General features: G+C 38.9%; 1 protein-coding gene across 2 annotated transcripts in view; it reads right to left on the bottom strand.

The window, feature by feature from the left end:
- The window catches only part of ANKFN1 (ankyrin repeat and fibronectin type III domain containing 1), a 293015-nt gene that overhangs the window by 42888 nt on the left and 224761 nt on the right, over positions 1-25366 (bottom strand). For both annotated transcript variants that reach the window (XM_038547805.1, XM_038547804.1), the window contains exons 10-14: positions 18390-18497; positions 11044-11143; positions 10488-10620; positions 9893-10009; positions 3053-3268 (exon numbers count right to left, since the gene is read on the bottom strand). In XM_038547805.1, the coding sequence (XP_038403733.1) occupies positions 3053-3268; positions 9893-10009; positions 10488-10620; positions 11044-11143; positions 18390-18497 (674 nt within the window). The remainder of the gene's footprint in view (positions 1-3052; positions 3269-9892; positions 10010-10487; positions 10621-11043; positions 11144-18389; positions 18498-25366) is intronic.

Here is a 25366-nt window from a genome sequence, read left to right as displayed (position 1 = left end):
TATTGGAAATATTCTCATTGCTAATTAGTTTGCTCAGAGGGACTATAATTTGTTCATAATAATTCTCTTCTCCTTCCCAGGCAAGTATGGGAAGAATTTCTTTCTTCTAGATATGAGAAAGGGCAGTAATGAAGGTCTGGGACTTGAGAGGGTCAGGAATTTGAGAGGGTTAGACCATGGAGCTTCCCTGGAGCTCAGATTTTGTTAGAGCCCTTTTCTGTTTTGAAAACCCCATTGCAAACCATACAATTTTATACATCTTTTCCTTCGCTCTTATGGAAAGGTAGAGGGAGTGGTGCAATACCCCAAGGGATGATTAAGGCAATTCCAGGGTCTTTGGGAGGGTAGGGATGAGAGGAGATGGCCTAGGTATGCTCTGAGGATGACCAAGCATTATTTGGATTTTTCTGAGTAGAGAAATAATAATCACTAATACTTATTGAGTGCTCACTTTATGCTACTCTTACAATGCTTTATGTATTGTTAGAACCCTATGAAGTAGAGTTTCTTGCAGAAGAGGAAATATGAGGGATCAGAAATTAAGTAAATTGCCCAACTCTCATAACTAGACAAGGTGGAGTCAGGAATCATATCCAGTCAGTCGGATTCCAAAGTGGTGCCTCAGTATGTGTTGCGATATGGCAGGAAGAAGTCTAAGCTTCCAGTCTGAAGGCCCGATGGTCATCACTTTACTGACCATGAGAGACGAGAGTGGTTTGTGGCCTAGAATTGTGGGAAGTTACCCAGCCTGCTTTGGGCAAAGACCAAGACTTGTGACAACTTCCATGTTGAGTTGGTGGGGCCAACTCCTGACATAATTAAAGTCCAGGAGTGATTGGATACCAGCCCCAGTAGTTTTATCCCCCATTTCCTCTCCAGTATAAGACCTGTAGGAAGGAGGGGAGAGAGAAGAAATAGGAGGAGAAGAAGGAGAGTGGGGGTTGGTGGGAATGACATCAAGCAGAAATATGCCAGTCAGAGGGGGTAAATTTTCCACTTGAATCTGTGTGGAAACCTGATCTTGCCTCTATTTTTGGTCTCCTTCTCTAACAACCTTTCGCCAGATTGGAATTTTTCTGCACCTGTAACACATTTTTAATGTAATAAGTCTAGGAGAAACCAGGTATTATATCATGCTGGGGCCTGTGCTGTGTTTCTAGGAGCAAAGGTAGCCCAGACCCCAGTTTATCCCTATAGGGGATTAGTGTATTAGTCACCCTGTAAAAGCTCAATTTATTATGATTTTTTAAATGTTTCTTTTAGCACTTGCTTATGAAGGGTGAAGAGGGGAGCCACGAATGTGTCTGTGTTCCCTGCCCCCACCTCCTACACACGCACCCCCTATCAATTTCATATGAACCCAGATTCCATAAAATCAAAGCCAGAGGTATTGGCTTTGACCAATTAGCTTACCTTTGCAACACTGGACTCTATTCTGGTTTGGGCTAGTGCAAAGGTTGGAAAGGTGAGACTATTATATCAATAACTCCTCAGTGGGGAATGAAAATAAGACAGTGGGCTGGTGGCTTAGCTTTTTAGGGTGATCATGAAAGGCCACAGGCACCAAGGCTCGGGTTTGACTTATTTATATGGGACAGAGCCCTTTCTTTCCCAATACTCTGGACTGGCTGTCTTGTACATATATTCCATTGGTTGCACAGGGCTCTATCAAGGTAGGTGTTTCTGCCAGCTTTACCATCTAACTGGAGAGTACTATAGAACTCATCCCCATGACTGGGTTTAAAAAAATAATGAAGGCAGCCCAGGTGGCTCAGAGGTTTAGTGCCGCCTTCAGCCCAGGGCGTGGTCCTGGAGATCTGGGATCGAGTCCCACGTCAGGCTCCCTGCATGGAGCCTGCTTCTCCCTCTGCCTGTGTCTCTGCCATTCTCTCTCTCTCTTTCTCTCTCTCTCTCTCTCTCTCTGTGTCTCATGAATAAATAAATAAAATCTTTAAAAAAATAAAAATAAAATAAAAAAAGAATGAAAGAAAGAAAAAGAAACCGTGTGAAAGAAAAAGAATGAAAGAAAGAAAAAGAATTCCCATAAGAACATGTGAGGGGTGTTGTGTGGAGAAAGTGCTGGACTCAGGAACAGAAGATATACTTTGTATCCTGGTTATGCCAGCCTGCCTGAATCTTGATCTAAGCTGGCTAAATTTTGAATTTTGGTCGCTGTTCTGTTCTCATATGAGTCTTCCATCATTTATTTCATTTCAATCCCTCATGACTGAAATCCTAACTCCTGCCTGGAAATGTGATGTGACATGGCAGAAAGAAGCATGATTCCAGTCAGAAGAACTGAATTTAGGTTTCAGCTCTGTCATTGTCTAGGTGTGTGCCCCGGGACAAATGCAAGTTTTGCAGGAACTGAAGTGAGTACAATTTTGGGAGCCTTCTTTAAGGAGAAGAATACAAAATTGTAAAGGTCTCTGCCAGGGCATTGGAAGGGGCTTGTGCAAGTGAAGAGCTGAATGTGCTGGAGCTTCATTAGCTTCACTAACTCTGCCTCTTTCTGTGGCCATATGTCATACAATCTCTGAATCTCAGTCATTTCATTTCCTAAAATGCACTTCATCATGCCTGTCTGACCCAGGGGAGCATTATAAGGAACAAATGAGTAAATATGTGTTAAAGAGTGTTTTTATTCAGAATGTTTTATACACATACATACACACATACAGAGTCCAGAAATGTATTATTATTATTATAGTTCCTTCAGATATTGGTTTAATGTTTTGATTATATTACCTGTAGACCCCTACTCAAACATTTGTCTCAATGTTTCTCATTGGTTCATTGGCCAGGGGTATTTTCAGAATGCTCACCACTTGTACTTGTACTGCTTGATGAATTCCAGATCTGGAGAGTGATAAATAAAAAATAAGCTTCTGAATCTTTCCTATGTGTGGAATACAAGCAATGAAATACCTCTGGGCCCTCTCGACTCCATCACTACATTTGTAAATGGCTCTTGGTATATTTCACTAGAGCCTCAATAAGTGTGTTTGAAACTTTAAATATACAGCATTAGAAAACTGAAAAGACTACATACCTGGATGGTTATCAGTAAAATGTCTAAGGCTGTTGGCTCCTCAGGTGTTGACAAAGACTTCCTCTGGCTTTGTAGCTTTGAGATCTGCATCCATTTGCCATTAAAAAATGAATAGAGCATCTCCACTTCTCTGATGGTGACTATGAGGATGTTTCCATGCCGGTCTTTAATGGGTTCATAGTAAACTCTTCCCAAGTTGTGTGTTCCAAGTAAATTCTAGAAACAAATAGATTTCTGGTAGCTGGGATGATATTGTACAAAGTAACATAATTGCAACAAAAGACACTGCATAATTAACTGATATTTCTGAAAAGTTTTTTTTCAAGCAAACTTAAACCTAGAATATGTGGCACCGCAGAAATGTACTTAACAGAGGCTCAAAGAAAATCTCTTCACCATAAGCCTGCAAAGATTATAGCAAGAGGCACAAAATTATGTTTTTTTAAGCAAATTCAATATCTGTAAATATCTCTTACCCACATAGACACACCAGTACATAGACCTCAGTTACCAGCACTTGAAGAGAATCCCAGATGTTTTAAAGAAAAATGCCTGATATTTCAAGTATGCCACTTGTGGAGTTTTCAAGAGATCTACAGTAAGCTGGTATGAACTGGGGTTGTTTAAAATGAAGAAGTGAATTGACAATGTAGCACATTGTACAGGTCCCTAAATGAGCACATTCCTTTCAAGATACTTTAATTGGGAGATTGGCCTGGTTTGACTTATCTGCATTTCAGGGGGTTCTATTTATTTAAAATTACATTAAAATTGTTTGTGAGCTAGGTCAATTGAGGCAGACAATACTTTTAGTAAGATAGGAGGAGAAAGACACCACATCAAATGTGGAGGGGGTCAGGCAGATGTTCTAAAATAGAGTTTTAAAAATATGCAGGGTTTGAAGATTTCTAACCTAGAACACTGGACGAATAGGATAAAATACCCTTTTACTTTGAATATCTGTGATTTTTCAAAAATCACATAAATCATCTCAGTTGCCATTTGTGAGCTCAGGTAAATGTTGATGACCTGTTAGCAGGAGAGCGAAAGTAGAACTGGAACTTGGAAAAGTGACATGGATGACCTAAAAATGAATGCACCAGCTGGTCATATCTGCAGCTATGAAAACACTGGAATGTTCCTTCGTGGTAGAGACTGTGTCTTATATCTTTTATTTTTCCTCATTAGCACTGGACACATAAGTAAGAAATTTATTTCATAAATAATTATTGACATATAAACATTTGGTGGGATCATTATTTTTAAAAATAATTTAATTATTCAGTCAGATTATTCCTTTTCAATAATTGACTTCTAAACCATAGAGAAGTTAATTGAGTAAAGCTTTTCATCCAGCCCTCTGTAGTAAGACAGTTTTAACTAAAGGCAGTTTGCTGCCAAGTAATACTGATAAATACTGATAAGTAAACTGGCTATCAAAGAAAAGAAGACCTGCTTTAGAACATAGGCCAATTTCTGTGGTGTAAATGCTCCCACTTATGCTGGCTGATTTAAAGCTACCAAGGTACCAAGAGTTTGACAACAGGCTTTCAAAATTCCTGAGTATTTAATAGTTGGCTCTCCTGAGTCAGTACAAGTTGGCGCCAGCACACCACTGATGCTGAGCCTTTAGTTATACTGGTGTTGAGTTTCAGGACGGGCTGCTGTTCATTAACTCTTAGACTTCTGAAAAATCATTTACCCTTTCTAGCCCTGAGTTTCATCATCTAAAATTAAGGGGTCAGCCCTTATGTAATCCTTACGTTACAGAGTGTTTGGGAGATTCAGTGAAACAATGCTTGAGAAAGTATTTTGTAAACTCTCAAGCTTCACATAACTGGGGTATGGCCTTTCTGCATATTCTAATTGGAATCCCACCTTGGCTTACACTTGCTCCTTTTCAAGACTCCGCCTAGGTTTCATCCTTTCTGGGAAGACTTTCCCAACTCTCTCAGAATTTTACCATCCCTTCTTTTGTCCAGAATTGCTCCCTGTACAAATTTATATCTGGCTTTCCTGCAGATTGATGTACATGTCATGAGCTCATGGTTGTTTTATTTCTGTGTCTCTGGGTTACTTGCATAGTGCCTGGCACATATTAATAGCTCAATAAGTCTTTGTTGACTGAATTAACATTTTATCATTAGGACATTGGAAAATATGATTTATTTTGGACCAAAGCTGATGAGGAGACATTGAATGTGATGGTCATTTCATTTAAGCAGAGTTTTCATCAGTGGTTCACCATCAGCTTTGGATATGTTGACCAATAGTTTGAATAAGAAGGCACTAAAAGTCTCCCTGAAATTCTTTATTGACATCAAATTGGGTTGGATAGCTAGCTCTGGACAGAGTCCAATTTCAAAGCAGAATATCCTTGTGAAAATAAACTGCAACCATGTTCCAAGAGGGCAAATTTGAGATTCTTTAGGACCTAAAGGAAAACCAAACCATCTTGATGCCTGTCATGCTATGCAATCAAGATTGGGAAATCTGGGAACCCCGAGGATCCTACAAGTTAAAGAAGAATAAAAGCTACCTGATGGCTCACAGGAATGCATCTAAGTTGTAATCAGAACAAATCACAGGACTATCAATAAGCCTTAGACAGATAAGCACACTATTTAAGCAGCTTGGGGGACATGGGAAGTTGAAGGAAATCCAGAGTAGAGATATTAAGGCCTAGAAAAGGACAGTTAAATTATGGGGAAACCTTTATCCCTCTTCTGAAAAATGAAAAAGACATGGTATTCATAAGTTGTTACCTGGATTTTACTCACTAGCACTAATTTCTGAAGGTAATGGAGAAAGAAAGTTTAATGTAACCAATCCTCAGTGTGAGATAATTACTTATTTTGAGGATAAGTATTTCAGATAACCCTCAATGTGAAAGCAGTGTACACTTCTGCCCGTTGGGGACTCTGTCATTTTCCTAAGGGTGGAAAAAACAGTGTGGGGTACAGGTTTTCTCATCTTATTATTTTTAATCCAAATGATGGCAGATAATTGTTTTTCTTCCTCCTTAGGTCATATTAATCAATTAATTAATTCATACTTTACTTTCTTTCAAATAAATCTAAGTCCACTTCTCCTAAATCAGCTTCAAATGATTCAGGATAGACTATTTTGACTTTTCAAACTATGTGGATAATTTCTTCTATTTAAATTTTTTGTATGCTTTTTGTAAATGAACACATAATAAGATGATAAAAGTATTGGAAAGAATGTAGGCTTTAGAGTTATATAGATCTTGATTTGTATCCAGATTGTGCTACTTCCTATTAATATGACCTTGGGCAAATTATATAACCTTTCTAGTCCTCAGTTTTACCATTTGTTAAATGATTATCAATAATACTACTTCCTGGGGATCCCTGGGTGCCTCAGCAGTTTAGTGCCTGCCTTCAGCCCAGGGCGTGATCCTGGAGCCCCGAGATGGGAGTCCTGCATCGGGCTCCCTGCATAGAGCCTGCTTCTCCCTCTGCCTGCGTCTCTGCCTGTATCTCTGCCTCTCTCTCTCTCTCTCTTTTGTTCTCTGTGTCTCTCATGAATAAATAAATAAAATCTTTAAAAAAAATTTCTCATTAGGGTGTAGTGGGTGGAGATTAAGTGAGATATAGTTTGTAAAGCACTTATCACAGTGCCTGGAATGTATTCTGTGAAATAAAAGTTGTTTTGTAATTATTACTTATTATTATGTATTAAAGGACTTCACTATAGAGCAGAAATTGGAATATAAGGCACCTGGTGCTCAGTGGTTGGTATGCACTGTAATGAAGGCAAGTCAGTGTGCTGTGGAAACAGGAGGAGGAGAAAGATGGTGATGGTGGGGATAAAGAGCCGCTCTTGAAAGAGCATGAGTCAGGGCATGATGTGGTCAGAATCTTTTTTGGCTACTCTGGCAGAAGTGTGGAGAATGGATTAGAGTGTGTGTGTGTGTGTGTGTGTGTGTGTGTATACACAATATATAGAATACTGGAAGCAGGAGCATGACTTTGGAGGCTTTTGATGTAATTGGGGTAATCAGGCAGTGGTAGTGATACTGGAAAGGAGAGGACAGTACAGTGAAATATACCAGAGGTAGGTCCACAGGATTTATGTATGGCTGATGCCAATCAAGCTATTTAAGAATGCACTTTTATTTTCCTCATAACATTGTAAAAAATGTTAGTTTAGCAAAGAGACCTGAAATATTAAGTAGCAATTTTCCCAAATTCAGTTTTCTTCCTCTTGTGAGGTGTGTTTCTGTGCCTTGTCATTTATTTCCCTCTCACTACCTAAACATCAAAGGTGGGTTCACAATTTTCAGACATTTTCATCCTAAAGATCAGCAAATAGTTTGGGCAATAGGATATAAATAAATAAATAAATAAATAAATAAATAAATAAATAAATTTGACAATGACTCCTGTTATTTAAGCAGGTGAACAGAAATGTGAAGTAGGGAAGGGAATGCATAGCAGTGCTCTGGCCTTTGATGGGCACTGTAAAGGGTAACTATTTACTGAGCACTGTGAGGTGCTGGTCACCATGCAGGGCTGGTGAACTATTCAGGTGGTGACTATGGCATGAGGGTACATTTCTGTGATCCTTTTTTTTTTTAATAAGAGTACCCCCAAGTGTGATCTTCAGGGTGCAGGGGTTGGACAAATAGATTGATTTATCCAACGAATACTATTGTAATAAGAGCAATGAAAGAGAAAGATCAATGCCAGGAGGCTTTGTAAGTTGGTAATGGGAAAAGAATTCCAATTTATTTTCTTAATGAATTATACAGTGAAGTCATCACCTGATATGGGGATGGAGAGTGTGGGGAAGGGATAGAGGTGTAAGAGAAAGTTTTAAATAGTTGCCTTATAGTTTGGGAAAGTGAAGTTAGTAGAGAGATGGAATGTGATCACTAGGTAACATATGTGAGAATTATAGCCATAAATTTAACAACAACAACAACAACAAAACCAGCCTCCTTTTTTGGTGACTTTTATGCAGTAGTGTGCAAATAATCCAGTGTAGACATGTTGGATTCATCCAGGCTTGGAATTTTTCTTTAATAATATGGGGGGAGACAGCAGCCAGACATTTAGAATATTTTCAAGGGAGTGATTAGAATGGGCCAAGGAATCTAAGCTGGACAAAGAAGGAAATGGCATCAGAAGGGGGTTGATAAATTATGAAAAGTGGTGGGGTCAATACATTGGGGGCCAGGGAAATCCAAGAACTATTGCAATGGGAGTAGTTGAGTAGGGGGATACTGACCATCATGACTTCTCTCTACCACCTCAGCATCTAGCTTCACTGGCTATGACAGCCAGACCCTTCTCATGTTACTGATATGAAATGGATGTGTTCTAGAAATAAAGAGGCCCATTTGAAATTCTAAGCTTGTTCAGTGTGATCCAAGCATGTCTGGGCTCTATGGTGGGTTAATGAAGAATCCGCTAAGGTGCCTGAGTCTCTTGAGAAAGAACTTATCTAAGGTACCAAAGAGCCTCCTGAGAATGAGGTGGCTTTATCCTAGGGAAAGAGCAGTTTGAGGTGCAGTGGCTTGTTCCACCTAAGGCTGATTAGTGATGAAAGGAAGGGACACTTTGAATTCAGTACAGTCATCATGGCCCAGCTCCAAGAACTTTTCCTTGAGTTGAAGAAAATTTTGTAGCCAAGAGTGAGTTGAAATAGAGCCCACTGTTTGCTAAAATCTCTGAGGCAGCTCAGCACACAGGCAGTAACCTGTTTATGCAATGAAGTGTAGCACAGAAGGAGTAAGAGTTGCCTTTCAGAATTATAATAGCAGCACAATAATTGTTACTATTTCAGGTGGTTGAATTGTTATTATTGTGTGGGTCAAGAAATGAAGTTCCTGTAATTGCTGGTGGGGGTGGAGCCACAGAATTTTTTTTTTTTTTTTTTGTTATGATCCTATTTTTATGCCTTGGCTGGTATGGCCTGGCCAAACATAGCTTACATAGATTCCTGTTATGTGTATTTCTGGGGTTTATGTAACTGACAGCTTTGTAGGTAAATACCCATCACTGATAAAAGTTCAGTGATCTCTTAAAAACTTCCAATTCTGTATAGCTAGAACCACAAATTCAGATAATAGAAAACAGTGAAAGGAAAACCCAGAAGAACTTGGTTAAAATTCAGTGTCATTTATGAGAGGGGCTTTGTAACCTACAAATGTTCTTGTTGGACTTGGGAACCTGATCTGATTAGGTTAATAATATAGAAGGAAGGATGAATAAATTTGGGATTAAAGGTAAGCTTCTAAGAGCTAGCTTGTCTTCTTTTTTTTTTTTTTTTTTTTTTGCCATTTGTCTTCTTTTCTTTTCCTTTTCTTTTTTTCCATAAAGTAAGCAAAAATATATGCAAATTCCTGTGCTTTAACAAAAGATCAAGTGAAGAAATTATTCAAAATATCTGCTGGTCTCTCTTTCCATCTCTATGTGCTCATAGATGCACAGGATACCAGAGCAGCAAGGGTTTGTCCTGTGATTGAGTCAAACTCCTCTTATTTTACAAGTGATGAAACTGAGGCCCAGAAATGAGAAATGAGTTGACTGATTAATATCAAATCCAGAACTCAAGTCTCACCTCTTGTTTAGGGGGTCACTCCTAGACTCTTGAAGAGAGACCCTTGCTCCTTGTCCAGGAAATTGCCAAAGGCACAGTTTCCCTACGTGAACAGATGTGCAGCTCAGACTGCCTAAGAAGCCTTTATATTCTTAGGGATCTGAAAGAGAAGGAAGACCATCCTTTTCCTTTCCAGGTGGACTTGGTAACCAAGCTGACCAAGCTTTTTAAGATTTCTGTGGGAATCTGGATTGAAGCCTGGCCCCTCACCTGTAGCTGGGCTGTTGCTGTGAGCATCTTCTGCCGAGTTTGCAGCACTGTGGATGAGGACATGGAAATAGGTACGCTTTGTCTTAACCACCTTATATCTTCCCACATACAAGACAGCTGCAAAAAAAGTCACGAGGTCATATCATCATCCAAGCCAGTACATGATTTAGGTTGTGGCATCAAAGCAAAAAGCAGGGAAAAGGAAACCTGACCCCTGATGTTTGTTCTCCAGTCCATTTTCAGATACATGCAAAACAACTTTTTGATCTCTATCCAATTGGAAAAAGATCTGAATGTTAATGAAATAGTCAGATCCACATTTTAGTCTTTGCCAAATGATCCCATAACTCAGAATAGTGGAGACACAATCTGACAGGGCGCAAGCTTCTTTGCTTTGAAAATGTAGTGTAGATGCTACTTTGGCATTTTTTTTATGGCACAGGGCATATCAGGGCTGAAAGAAGACCTTTGAGATAATTTACTCCCACCCCAATACTTTGATCACTGAAGACTCCTCAACAAAGGTTTCTGAGATTTATGCAAAGAAACATTGGTGCAAACTGGGGGAAAATGAAATCAGAACCGAGTAGTATACCTTTGTGAACCACAGAAAATCTTGTGTAATGGAACTGGTGTGAGAGTCATCAATTTCAACAATCGGTATTTGATCTTCGTTGGTGACTAACATATTGTCTTTGTAATAAAATATAACGGCTATGTAGAGTCCCCTAAAAAACAAAAGTAAAATAAAAAATTGTCTCCATGTGTCACCTCTGCCAAGCTTGAATCATGGAAAAATATATTTTTGGTGATGATAAAAGATCATTTAAAATATACCTATGAGCCACATGTTCACAGGCTAGAACTCAGTGAAATTATTATCTTGCCCAAATTCTCAGAGAAAAGTGAATTTCTACTCTTTTAATAACAAAAAGGAAAAATTTGTACCAACTTTCTTTTTTTTTTTTTTTTTGGTATTTTTTTTTTATTGGAGTTCAATTTGCCAACATATAGCATAACACCCAGTGCTCATCCCGTCAAGTGCCCCCCTCAGTGCCCATCATCACCCAGTCACCAACTTTCTACTAAGAATCCAAACCAGCTGATTCCTGAGAAATGAAGACCTACTGGAAAAGCTTCATAGGACCCACCGTTTTAAAGTCTTCACAAACTTATTTGAGGAATGGAATAGGTGTTTCAGGCTCCTTGAGACTGACTGCTTGCGGCCTGTGGTTTGTAATTTTGAAGTTTCTGAAACACAGAAAAAAAAATACAGTGTAAATTCCATTGGCAGTATAACACTCCTAGTACCTTCTTCCCACCTTCCTGCCTTCCTCTTCCCCATGCCATTGGTGTCACTTATCCTCAGTTCATGTAGGATTTCAGCTCATTCATTACTACAAAAAGTTCATCTCTTGAGTTGCCAGTGGTTACTTCAATTAATGATCAGTTCCTCAAAAATGTTGGAGATTAGTAACATTTATAACTCCAAGGGAAACTACTTAGGCATTTTGTTTATATTTTCCAGATGAGTGATTTATTATAATGTAGGATAAAAATAAATGGAATAAAATCTTTGCCCTCCTCCCATTGCCTTTAATATTCACACATTTCTCAGTGCTGGCAAAGCTCTTCTCGTTTGTCTACATATTCCATTAATTTTTTTTTCATTATACAGTTGATATAGGCACATTACAGAAAGTCTGGAAAATAGATAAAAAGAACAAAACTCCACCCATATCATCTTGCCACTTTAGTTCAACTGCTGCTAGCATTCTGGGGCAATTTTTTCCAGTGTATATGTTGGCTTACAAAAATAGTTGTACGCATAGGTATGATTGTTATTATTCAGAAGAAGAAACTGAGATTGAGAGGTTAAAATGGATTGCTCAAGAATAAAAAGCCAGTACCAGAAAAATGGAGACATTAGTTTGCTAAACAAATATTTTTCTGTACACTACTATGTGCAAGGTTCGGTGGCTACATTGGTGAGCAGATCATTCATTGCTTCTGTTTATCCCTTCTATTTACGACCTAGAGATTTCACTGATAAAACTTGCAGGCTTCCCCAGATAGTTTTTAAAATAGTACTCCATGGAGCTGAGCTAAATGATCACTGATTTCAATTCTCATATTCTGTATAATCAAGAGAAGCTGAGGTTGTTGGGGGTCATCACCAAACTTCAGACAGATGTCACTGGGGTGAGAATATGGTTTGTGTCACTGCTTTTTGGTGTGGAAAGCTGGGCAATAGCCTGTGGCTGAGGCCTAGTATGGCTCTGCCTATGATCCTATAGGACCAGTTGGGAATAAGCTGACACAAACTTTCATGCCAGCTTCAAGCTAGTGCTGGGAATGGTTATTCCTGGCAGAACAAAACAAAAACATTTTTTTCTGACTTGAACATGAATTTGGCTGGTCATACTGTGCTTGAAAATGATGCTGCTGAGACTTCCGGTTAAAGGCAGCATATTGAACATATTCTATTACATACTTCCTAAATCTCACTCAAACCAGAGTAAAAAGAATTAAAAAAAAGAAGGAAACTACATAAATCTATAAAGACAAAGAGATGGGAAAGGAAACAAAAGCAAGTGAACTTTGGTAGTTGGAAAGCAGATGAACAGATGGATTTAGCAGACTTGAGAAAGATGAATCCTAAGCCAGCGGTGGAGAAGACTGAGAAGTAACCCGATTCACCCCTTGGGTACCACATACTGCTGAAAGTGGGGGATGAGTATGGAGCTAAAATAAGAGGGATGTTTAAAAAGCAGTTGGACTTCTGGATCTTCTCCTCTAACCTGTATAGCTGAACAAATGCCCCTTCTCCACTCTAGAAAAAAAGCTCTAGTGGCTTATTCTCTGAAAAACATAAAAATGGGTTTCTAGAGTGGCAGACATGGAGTACAGTTAAAAGTGGGGGTGGGATGGTAGTACTGTACCCAAAACAGGTGGATTAAATGAAAATTTCCACTATAGGTTATTTCCCCACCAGGCTCTCAGAACATTGATACTCAAACTTACACCCTCCATTAAGGACATTGGAAAAAACCTTTCTGGAGACTCTGACTAGACTAAGAGAATTCACCCAAAGCTTCTGACATTGCTTTCCTTGGTTTCTTAAAGAAAAGGCCATGCCAGATCATGCTTACAGTGATAGGCTATATCTATATAGATAAAGAGCCCTATCCATGTACCCAGAGCTCCCCAACAGCTATTGACTCTCTTTCTTAATTCTCAGTGAACATCCAAAGATCACCAGGCAGATGTGAAAAGCATCTAATAGGAAAGACAGAGGCCAAAATAAAAAATAAAAGAGCAATTTAGAGAGGAGACAATGCTGAGAGAAGAAACTATAAAAAGAAATGAAGCCTATCATTAATAGCCTGAGAGAGAAACAAAGGCACTGTGTCCTTGTAAAAAGAATAGAAATCTAAGAGAAATACTCAGAGAATAAAAGAGAGTACTGGAAATTAAAAAATATAGTATCAAAAACTGAAAAACTCAGTAGAAAGCTTAGAAAATAAGGTTGCAGAAATCTCTGAGAGAGAGCATAAGGACATAGGGATGGAAAATAGAAGAGAAATTAACTGGCTAACCTAGGAGGTTCCACATCAAACTATGAGATCTGGTAGGAGAGAGCATAGAAAAAAGAGGGAGAGACATACTTAAATAATTAACATACAGGAATATATCCCATAGTTGAAGGGTATAGCTTCCCATATTGAAAGGGTTTGCCAGGTCCTTAGCACAACAAACAATACACCCACACTACGGCATTCCTTTTTTTGTATTATTCAATATATTAAGAGGATAAGGGGTTGGAATGGTAATGTGCATGTAAGAGGGGGGGAGGGGAAAAAAGGAAAATCATCCTTCCTTAGATAATGCCTCAAACTTAAAAAAAAAATCAAGAATTAGCAATAAAACATGTTATTCAGCGACATGAAGAAATATCAAAGCAGAGTTTAGAGTATTGATGTTAATTAAAAAGAAACTTAAAAACCTTCCAGAGAAGAAAAAAAAAAGGTATCCTATAAAACCTCTGGAATCAGAATGACATCAGACTTCTCAGCACTGAATGCTAGAAAAGAACAAAGCAACTCCTTCAAAACCTGACAATTATTTCAACCAAGGATTCTGTACTTATCTGAAACCTTAAATAAATGGTAGGTAGAACAAATGCATTTTTGGACAGTGTATCCAAAAGTTAGCTCCTAAGAATCCTCTCAGGAAATGACTAGAGTAAGGATTCCACCACAATGAAGGACTAACCAAAAAAAGTAAGACCTATAATACAAAAATAAACAATCCAGTGTTGGAGGGTGCCAGAGTAGTCCTAAGATGCCAGCTGTGCACCAGACACAGGCAGCCAGCAACCAGTCTAGGTTGGAGCAGGTCACAGGGCTTGGAGAGGTTTCTTCAAGAAGATGCAGTTGAAACAGTACTATTATATTTGATTGATTGAGAGAAGATTGACAGAATTGCAGAATAGTGTGGGGATGAATTAGTTATAACCACATAGAAAAACAATAAAACATACAATAAAATATGATTTTTAAATACAGGGAGAACAAAAAGTTATCCAGGAAAGGAAAATAATCATAGAATTAAGTGACCATTATAATGTAAGCAATAAATATTGATCTTACTAAAATTATGATACAAATACATTATTAGGAGGACAAAGGGTAGGGATTGTGCAAGTTAAGAGAGCAGAGGGGAAAAATCATCTTAGTGATTGTAATGCCTCAAATTTTAAAAAAATGAAAGATTAGCAGTAGAAACATGTTATTTAGAGAGATGAGTAAAATATCAAAAGAATTGGCTAAAAGAATTGATTGTCTTTGGGAAATAAAAAATGGAGAATGGGAGGAATTGCTTTTTCTAAATAATAAAGCTCTTAAGTGCTTTACTTATTTAAAGTCACTCAGTCCTTAAAGAATGGCTGATAAGTATAATTTTTTTTTAAAGATTTCGAGAGAGAGAGAGAGAGAGACATCACAAGTGGGAGGAAAAGGGAGAGAAAATCTGAAGCAGACTCTGCTCTGCATTTTACAGGTGAGCAAAACTGAGTTATAGCCAGAGTAGGTAATTGCACAAGGTCACACAGCTAGTAAATGTCCAGTCTGAATTTGAACCCAGCTAATCTATGATCTTAGCTGCTTATGCTAAGACAACTCTCACATTATAATCATATAAACATCAATTAAAGATTAAACTGAAAAAAAAAAAAAGAAAATTGAGAAATACTACTACTAGCTGGGAAAGGGGCCCGTGTAAATGTTAAATATTCTGAGTCTTCTCCATTCTGGGCACATGAAAGAATTTCATTTTTTGAAACCCTGTGGTTGGGTGTAGCCATGTGCCCAGTTCTGGCCAATGAATTTTGAATGTCCATATGAGATATTCAAGAGTTTCTTTTCCTTCTTCCATGAGTGCTGATAAATATTTCTAGAGAAAGGATGATAACACAAAAGGACAGCTTTCAGCTGACAGTGGTAGACCTATAGCTTGTGGAAGAAATAAATATTTAAGGAGTCATTTGGTTACTGCAGCATGATATATAGCTCATCTTGACTGATTCAAGGTCTATACTGACACACTGAGCCATTGATACAGTGGCTTCTGACTTATGTCTCTATGTAGCTCAGGGCTCTGGAACAGTGGTCGGTTTTCTGGACTCCGAATGCAGTAATTCTTTAGCTTTTAAGTGCTTGGCACATACAGAGTTTATTTTATTCATATTGATATGTTTAGCACCTGACACATAGTAGGCTGTGTTTCAGTTAATGTTTGCCAGCTGAAAAATTGGATGATAATTGAAATTCATTCCCACAGGGCACTGCCATGATGAACACAACTGGCTTCTTTATTACTCATTATGCATGTCAGGGCATAAACTGAATAATAAAGGCTGCTCCACATCTCCGTTGAATTTGTATCCCAGTACTGAACATGCAGGTTAACTGTGGCCACTTCTTTAGCCAAAATACAGAAATTAATGTCGGTTTTGTTATCTCCCATGTAGGGCTTTGGTAGTAGAAGGGCTGTTTTATTATTATTTCTGCATTTGGAATATGCTGTGTATTTACTGAGCACTCCAGGCTCATTACAATGGAGTCAATGATTACACTTTAATTCTAGGATTTATCAGTACAGTGTAATATTGGTTTCAGGAGTAGAAATCAGTGATTCTTAACATGCAACACCGAGTGCTTCTCACAACACATGCCCTCCTTAATATCCATCCCGCCCTCCGCACCCCCATCTAGCCCCTCCTCCTCTCCCACCAGTAACCCTCAGTTTGTTCTCTGTAGGTAAGAGTCTATTTTCTGGTTTGCCTCCCTCTTGTAGTTGAGTATTTCAAATATCAATTTTGTGGTTTTTCTGTATGTAATACTTAATTATCCTTGATTTATCATTTTAGACTTAGAGTAATGTAATGTTAAATTATCTTAAAGTTGTTCTTTTTTTTTTTTTTTTTTTTTTTTGATATGAGGTAATTTCCTTTAAGTTGGCATATTACAGGTCAGCATTTCCCAAAGTCTGTACCTGGGAACACTAACTCTGTGAAAAAAGTTTTACAATGGCTTTACAAATAAATTTGGAAAATGCTTGGTTAACCAAAGTCAAAATGTTTCTTTATTAGACTCTTTAATATTGTAATGCTGATTTTAAATTTCCAGGAAAGGGATATATAATGCCAGATTTTCCAAACTTACTGACCAGAGACCCTTTTTTCAGCTGGGCATTTTAAAAATCAAAAAAACATTTTGGGTACTTGTTTATGTGTCCAGAGTACATTTCAATATAAAAAATAATTTTCCTTTTTGGGAAGTTCTACTTATCCCTTACTTAAATATTTTCTGACATTGCATATTTACATCTCTGTCAGTGAATAGCATATACATGATAAAAGTTGAATGGGAGCTATTGAAATAATTGGGCTCTCTAGATAATTGTTTCTTGTTTATTAGATAGTAACCTAGTAGTAATGGGGAGAGTATCTAAATCCTCAGATAATATGAAAACCCCTCATTTTCATGAGTAGTTTTAGCTTTCTTCCTCTGGTAAGGACCAAGCATGAAGTGAAGTGGCTTGTGAATTGCAAGGAATCATCTAGTCATTTGCTTTATTACCTTTCCCTGCCATATAAGAACCAACTGGCAGGGGGATGATGGAGAGGTAGTGGAGAGAACAGAGCCTCAATAATGACTGGCCTGGTTAAAGGAGTCCTGGTAACAGAGAACTTGGGTGTACTTTGGTCAGTGTGGAATCATTAAGGCCATGGTCTGGGTAAAGTTTTTTACAGATTTGTGAATAAAACCCACTTGGATTTCCTTCTCAGCTTCTTCCATGCACATTTACATTTTCTAATGAGCCACTCATTAAAAGAATATTATTTTCTTGCAAACTCTTGTCTTCATTTCTAGCTATGGCCAATATTTCTGAAGAGCCCTGTTGTTATAGCTATACAGTAATTGGGACCAACTGTTTGCTAATGCCAAGTATGATTTTTTATACCTGGTTCAGACTCAGTTAGCATCTCTTAGGTTTCAGCCATGGATTTCTTACCTAGCTGGCCCAGCTGTGCCCTGAATCTAGAGAGTGCAATGCAGTTGGGATCTGATGGGTGAAGGAGCATGGAAAACGAAAACTTTATGGAGGCTTTCATTCTCCAAATAAAACTAAGTGCCTGTTCCACGAATCATTACACAGATCAGAAACCTGACCCTGTCCCATTTGAATAGCCCAAATAGAAAGGAAGTTTTTAAAAGCTTCTCAGAGATTCTCTGGGTATAGTTGGCTAGGTCTAGAGATGTGTGCTCCACTTTCTCCTAAGCAGTAGTACAGGGCAGGTTAAAATTCAGGGTGAGATCCATATCTAGTGCCCAGTCCTTATGTTAAGGGCGGGAGACTGCACTTAGAGACAGTGATCCTGATTCTGTCTTTTCCTCGCTTTGTGACCTTGGTCAAGTCACTTAGCTTTAGCATTAGTTGCCAAAACAAAGATGAGAAAGAGATAGTGGGTGTCAAATTGCATTGCAAACTTTATTGCAAATATGCATGAAGGTTTCTTGTGGTTAAAATTGGCTAAACTTCCTCAGGGATGCTCATGGAGTTTTCTTTGGGGCTGAAAAGTTTGAGGGTGAATATCCCAAAGACCCAGCACACTGAGTTTTGTGAGAGTTTTATGAAGGGAAAATTCAAAGGGAAGGGAATAATAGCAGCTGCTGTTTTTCTTGAGCTTTTTTTCAAACTGTTTGTGTGGAGAGAGGGTGTGAGAGAATAAGAGACCAAGGGAATGAAGGAGAGGGAAGTCTCTTCTGAAGGGTTAAAGCAAGATAGTGCTGTAAAGTGATTCCAGATGTACAAATATTAATATCTCTCTTTCCCTGATGAATGAGAAGGTATGACCCAGTTAGGAAACTGCTAACATTACCGGCGCCACGGAGACCTCAGTCCATGGCCCAGCACAGATTTTTATCCTTACCCCGGCAGCTATAATGCTGATGAAGGGCTCGGACCTGCTGCAGCAGACCTTCCAAAACTTCACTCTGTCCCCTGTGTCTGGGCTCTCTGTCGTCATAGTCTTTCCAGTCTATGAACAAAAGAAACAAACAGTGAAATTTTAATGTGGGAAGAGGCCTCTCCCCTGAGGCACTGCATCAGGAGCTGGGTTCTACTCACACTCCCTTGGACTCCAGATAAGCACCCAGCACTTGCACGGCTGGCAGGCAGTGCCAAAGGTTTGGGGCTGCCATAGTTCAGGGCCCTGTGCAAAACAGCAATTATGGTTGGTTTTTTTGTGTTGGGCAGTTTTAGGGGAAGAGAAAGTGGTAACTGAAGGCCAAAAGAAATCAGGGACTCTGGGAGTCGTTTCCCCTCCTCAGCTCCTTAGCCTCCTTTTCAGCATCCCAGGTCCTAATCATCTCCCCTGCTACCTCTCCACTGAGCACCCCAAATCACAACTGGATTTCCACAGTAGGAAAGAAAGGGGTGGGAATGTGCAGACTAGATGAAATCCACAGTCCCAATGCTTTTATTGTAGGTTTCACACTTTTGGCCAAATTGACATTTCTTTCCAAGGAAAGAGCCCACGTCAGATGCCAAGAAATGGAAATCTACATTTTGCTCTAATGAATGTCTGCTTTGGTTAGCTGGCACAGCAACCCCTGCACATACTCCGAGCCACCAACCACCCTGTCTGCTCAGTCTCTAAATATACAGTATTAGCTTACATGGCAAATTTAAATTGCAATACCCACTGAGATTTTTCTCCCCCTTCTATTTTCATTCCATTTGGCTATAATGATATCAAGAGTAATAACCCATATGGGACTAATGTCAAGATGGTAATTCTGCTGTCTCCAACTCTGGGTTATTTTTTTTCAGTGGATCTGTCACTTCATAGTCCATCCTTTCTTCTATCTGCCCCTACCTCACTTTTACTCTCTGAACCTTTTAAAAGTGCTTCTTGGTTGAAATGCTTTCTCTAAAAATGCTAGTCATTCTTTTCTAGTAAAGCTGGTTAGTTCATGAGTATATATGAGGCTTAAATTCTAATTGAAGCAGTTTCACATTCCCTCCCCACAGATTTATTTTAATATATGGAGTCTCCGTTGTTCAGAAACTTAATGCAGCTGTCCTGATGGTGAAAGTTAGGTAAAAACATCACTCATGGGTCCATCCAATGCCTAATAGTATGGCACAGTTAGAAAGAACACAGGTTCAGGAGTCAGATAAGCCTGGGTGTGAATCCTGGCTCAGTGTCTGTAAGGCACTAAACTTATGCTGATGGGGCCTTTGCTCTGTACTCTGAAAACTGAACACAGTATCTACCTTGCAGGATTTTTTGTGAGGATTAAATGAGAGGTTTATTAGATATCCAGCGCAATGCCTGTATATGGCATGATGTAAATCATAAGTTAAAAAAGGAGGGAATTCACTGATGAAGAGTGTAGTGTAGTGAGTATGGAAACATTTCTTACCCTGTCAGATGATTCCCTATGAAGGAGGAGGCCTCAGAGATTTTCGAACCCTTCCTCCTTTCTACCCTCATCCAGTTACCCAGCTCCATTTTACCTCTCAGAAGACTGAGGCCCAGAGAGAACCATTCCAGTTCTATGTTACTTAGCTTGTCTAAGGCAGAGCCAGGACCATAATGTAGTCTCATGCCCCCCCTTCCCCCATATAGCGCTCATTTCCTTATACCGTGAACACGTTTGTTTTGTTTTGGTTTTTTTTTTTTTTTTTTTTTTTGTTTCTTTTGGGAAGGAGGGTCAGAGCTTGGTTGGAGTGTGTGTGGTGTGGCTTAGTTGTGGTCAACTCTGGAGACAGAGAATTGGCATAGGTGCCTTCTGTAGACTCTGTTCCTTGTGGGCAGAAACCGTGACTTAATTTCTCTTTGCCTCAGGTTTCTTCTTTGTAAAGTGAGTTTTCAAGTATTTTTTAAAAGGTTGTTTAAGGGATGCCTGGGTGGCTCAGTGGTTGAGCGTCTGCCTTCAGCTCAAGGCATGATCTCAGGGTCCTAGGATGGAGTCCCACATTGGACTCCCCGCAGGGAGTCTGCTTCTGCTTCTGCCTCTGCTATGTCTCTGCCTCTCTTTTTGTGTCTCTTATGAATAAATAAATCTTTTTTTTTTTAAGGTGATTTGAAGTTTAAAAAAATAGTGTAAGTAAAGCACCATTCTGGGCACAGCAGGGACACTCATTAAATGTTGGTGAGGCATTGTGAATAGAAGGGTGGTGTTCAGGTAGACTGGGCTAGGAAAGGTGCTTTTACCAGGAAATTTGGAAATGTCTGAGGAATCAAACTCCAAGTGACCCTTGGTCTTACCTGCAGTGTCCCTGGTATCTGGGCACAGTGATCATAAATGCTGCTAGTATGGAGTCCCAAAGGCCATTATGGTTTTGTTCCCTCAGTTGGGTGAGTGCATCTTTAGTGCTCATGATAAAAGGAGATACGTTTGCTTGAATAAGACTTCTGGGTGGCTGAGTTATTATGTGGCCCTGCACATGCTAATACATTCTAATGAGTGTTAATACTGCCATCAATGCAAGGGGAGGTGAAATGGAGCTGGCTCTTGCAGGCTAAGCCCTATTACATCAGAGGCAAGCTCAAGCTGATGACTTTATGATACATTTGAAAATTACTAATGCTAAATTGCAGCCCAAGTGAGCACTGGACATGATGCCAAGGTTTTTGGAAAGAATGAGTTTTTCTCATAGATGTTTGGAAGGTTCTGACGACTACATAAAATAGGAGACTTTAGGGATGAGGGAGAAAATTGAAAATATATTAAGAAATCAGGAACCTGACAGGAATAAACTTAGTGTGGTAGGAAAAGAGCAGATTGTGCCACATAATACAGTTCACTGTTCTGGTAATGAGACACTTCAATTGCAACACAATGCAGAGCTCACATTCACTGGCGATATCAGGGCTTTCCTGATCGTAACTCAGACAAGCCTGTCTGGGTCCTTTTCTCTTATTATGTACCATACCATATAACATAAGTCTATAAAAACACATTAAGGCCTTTTGTAAAAAATATTAAAAAAAGTTTTATAGCTTACTGGAACATATTACCAAATTTTCAATTACTCTGTCATGTTAGAATACATTGTCCTCTAGTAAATATCTGAATACTGATATATGTTGCATCACAATGTCATACTCTGTTTATAAATAGAGCCAGAGTGTTTTTATATTGTTCTTTTCCAAGTGATATGGCATGTCTGCAGCACCTATAATGACATATTTGGATTTTAGTGCTTTGCCAGACATCCCTACTAGTCAAATGGGCCATTTTAGAAAGCATTGCCATTTGCTCTGTTAATTAGCAAGTAATAAGTGACTCTTCCCAGTCCTGGACAACTATTCTTGTCATTCTGGAGAAAGCCCTTTCAAATAGGCTGTGAAGGAGAGTGTCTGATTAGAATTTGAAGTTTAATAGAACACTTCTGAAAGAAATTGAGGAAGACACAAAGAGATGGAAAAATATTCCATGCTCATGGATTGGCAGAATTAATATTGTGAAAATGTCAATGTTACCCAGGGCAATATACACGTTTAATGCAATCCCTATCAAAATACCATGGACTTTCTTCAGAGAGTTAGAACAAATTATTTTAAGATTTGTGTGGAATCAGAAAAGACCCTGAATAGCCAGGGGAATTTTAAAAAAGAAAACCATATCTGGGGGCATCACAATGCCAGATTTCAGGTTGTACTACAAAGCTGTGGTCATCAAGACAGTGTGGTACTGGCACAAAAACAGACACATAGATCAGTGGAACAGAATAGAGAATCCAGAAGTGGACCCTGAACTTTATGGGCAACTAATATTCGATAAAGGAGGAAAGACTATCCATTGGAAGAAAGACCGTCTCTTCAATAAATGGTGCTGGGAAAATTGGACATCCACATGCAGAAGAATGAAACTAGACCACTCTCTTTCACCATACACAAAGATAAACTCAAAATGGATGAAAGATCTAAATGTGAGACAAGATTCCATCAAAATCCTAGAGAAGAACACAGGCAACACCCTTTTTGAACTCGGCCATAGTAACTTCTTGCAAGATACATCCACGAAGGCAAAAGAAACAAAAGCAAAAATGAACTATTGGGACTTCATCAAGATAAGAAGCTTTTGCACAGCAAAGGATACAGTCAACAAAACTCAAAGACAACCTACAGAATGGGAGAAGATCTTTGCAAATGACATATCAGATAAAGGGCTAGTTTCCAAGATCTATAAAGAACTTATTAAACTCAACACCAAAGAAACAAACAATCCAATCATGAAATGGGCAAAAGACATGAACAGAAATCTCACAGAGGAAGACATAGACATGGCCAACATGCATATGAGAAAATGCTCTGCATCACTTGCCATCAGGGAAATACAAATCAAAACTACAATGAGATACCACCTCACACCAGTGAGAATGGGGAAAATTAACAAGGCAGGAAACAACAAATGTTGGAGAGGATGCGGAGAAAAGGGAACCCTCTTACACTGTTGGTGGGAATGTGAACTGGTGCAGCCACTCTGGAAAACTGTGTGGAGGTTCCTCAAACAGTTAAAAATAGACCTGCCCTACGACCCAGCAATTGCACTGTTGGGGATTTACCCCAAAGATACAAATGCAATGAAACGCCGGGACACCTGCACCCCGATGTTTATAGCAGCAATGGCCACGATAGCCAAACTGTGGAAGGAGCCTCGGTGTCCAACGAAAGATGAACGGATAAAGAAGATGTGGTTTATGTATACAATGGAATATTACTCAGCTATTAGAAATGACAAATACCCACCATTTGCTTCAACGTGGATGGAACTGGAGGGTATTATGCTGAGTGAAGTAAGTCAGTCGGAGAAGGACAAACATTATATGTTCTCATTCATTTGGGGAATATAAATAATAGTGAAAGGGAATATAAGGGAAGGGAGAAGAAATGTGTGGGAAATATCAGAAAGGGAGACAGAACGTAAAGACTGCTAACTCTGGGAAACGAACTAGGGGTGGTAGAAGGGGAGGAGGGCGGGGGGTGGGAGTGAATGGGTGACGGGCACTGGGTGTTATTCTGTATGTTAGTAAATTGAACACCAATAAAAAATAAATTAAAAAAAAAAGAATTTGAAGTTTATAGAATGTCTGATGCTTATAAGTAAATGTATCCATATGCAGATCAGAATTTGCATTTGGAGTGGGTAGTTTTCCCCTGTCCCACTCTCAGGTCAACTGACACTTTTTTTTTTTCTTTTTTCTGTCCCTTCTATCCCTTCATCTACAATAATATATACTCTTCTCCACCCCCACCCCCACCCCCGCCAAGAATTCTAGATTTTTCCCCTTAGTATCTTAATCTTGCACTATTTTCAGTTTGTGTTTCTGGTGTCTTTAATAAGAAAGATGTCCAAACAAGACTGGAATAATTAAATCATTCAATGCCTATGGGACTCAGGGGCCTTCAAGATCTCTGGTGTCTGTGGTTTAAAGCCCTGTATCACCTGGTGTAGGTATGTGAATCCACTTAGAAACAGTAGTCAGGAATGGTTGGCTGGCTGGCTCTTAGTCTCCTTGTCTGCCTGATAGCAGGGCACTAGTTCCCACAGCAGAGGAGACATGGAATGGGCTTGATCAGTTCAGGCTTGAATCCTGGCTCAGCCACATACAAGAGTTGTGACTTTGGGCAAAGCAGCATCCTCTCTGAGCCCCAATTTCCTTTTTAATAGTGGAGGACAGCATAGTGGTTAAGAACAAGGGCCATAGGGTTTGGGCCTGACTTCAGTGCTTGTTAATTTTGTGATGTTGGGCTCTATGTATGCATGTGCCTCTATGTAAATAGTTCCCTTACCAGTAAACTGGGACTATTAATAAAAACCACCTTAGGGCAGCCTGGGTGGCTCAGCGGTTTAGCGCCGCCTTCAGTCCAGGGTTTGATCCTGGAGACCCAGGATCTAGTCCCTTGTTAGGCTCCCTGCATGAACCCTGCTTCCCCTCTGCCTGTGTCTCTGCCTCTCTCTCTCTCTCTCTCTCTCTGTGTCTCTCATGAATAAATAATAAAAAAAAATCTTTTTTTTTTTAAAAAACCACCTTAATAGGTCTGTTATGGAGATTAAATGAGTCGATCCATGTAAAGTTCTTAGATTAATGCCCAGCATATAAGAAGTCTTACAACATATAGAAGTTGGCTCTGATGTTCAGAGTGATGCAGATGATGAAGATGATGGTACTTATCCACAAAACAGAAACATGATGAAGGACTTGGGTGAGGATTCAGTGAGACACTGATGAAAGCCCATAACATGCCACCTGATTCTTGGTTGATCTTAGGTAAAGAGTTGTTACAAAACATGAAAAGTACGTAAATATATAAAAAAGACAATTAAAGAGCCCATGATCTTATAACCCAAATATCCACTGTCAAATATTGATAGTTATGTGCATACAGGCCTACCTAATAATAATCAAACTTACAGCTTAAATATGTTAAAAATATTTTTGTGTTATGTTTTTACATAAAACTTATAAAGTAGGAGTTTTCTACACAATGATTTTTTTAAACACCATTTTTAGTGGTTGTATTTTGTTCTATAATGTGGATATGTATATATCATACTTTATTTAACCACTGAATTAATATTGGATATTTGTTCTCCCTACCATACACGGTATCTCACTATATTGATACACTGCTGTAGTGTGCATATTTGTTCATAATTGTTTGTCTACGTTTGTTACTTTACTCTAGATTCCTAGATAAATAATTATGGGGTACAAGAAATGGCTGTTCTTATTGTGGCAAATTGTCACACAAAGGAAGTAGAAGTTTGCACTCTTACAAGAAGCATATGATATCATTTTGAACTATCACAGTCGTGAAGGTTTTTTTAAAAATGAAAACAAATTCAGAGTAATAGGCTCAATTATACAGAAAAATCTATCATGGTATAT

This window comes from Canis lupus, chromosome 9 (genome assembly GCF_011100685.1).
Source record: "Canis lupus familiaris isolate Mischka breed German Shepherd chromosome 9, alternate assembly UU_Cfam_GSD_1.0, whole genome shotgun sequence".
NCBI classification, from domain to species: domain Eukaryota; kingdom Metazoa; phylum Chordata; class Mammalia; order Carnivora; family Canidae; genus Canis; species Canis lupus.
The sequence above is the reverse complement of the archived record's forward strand: the minus strand, read 5'-3'. Positions and strand labels throughout refer to the sequence as shown.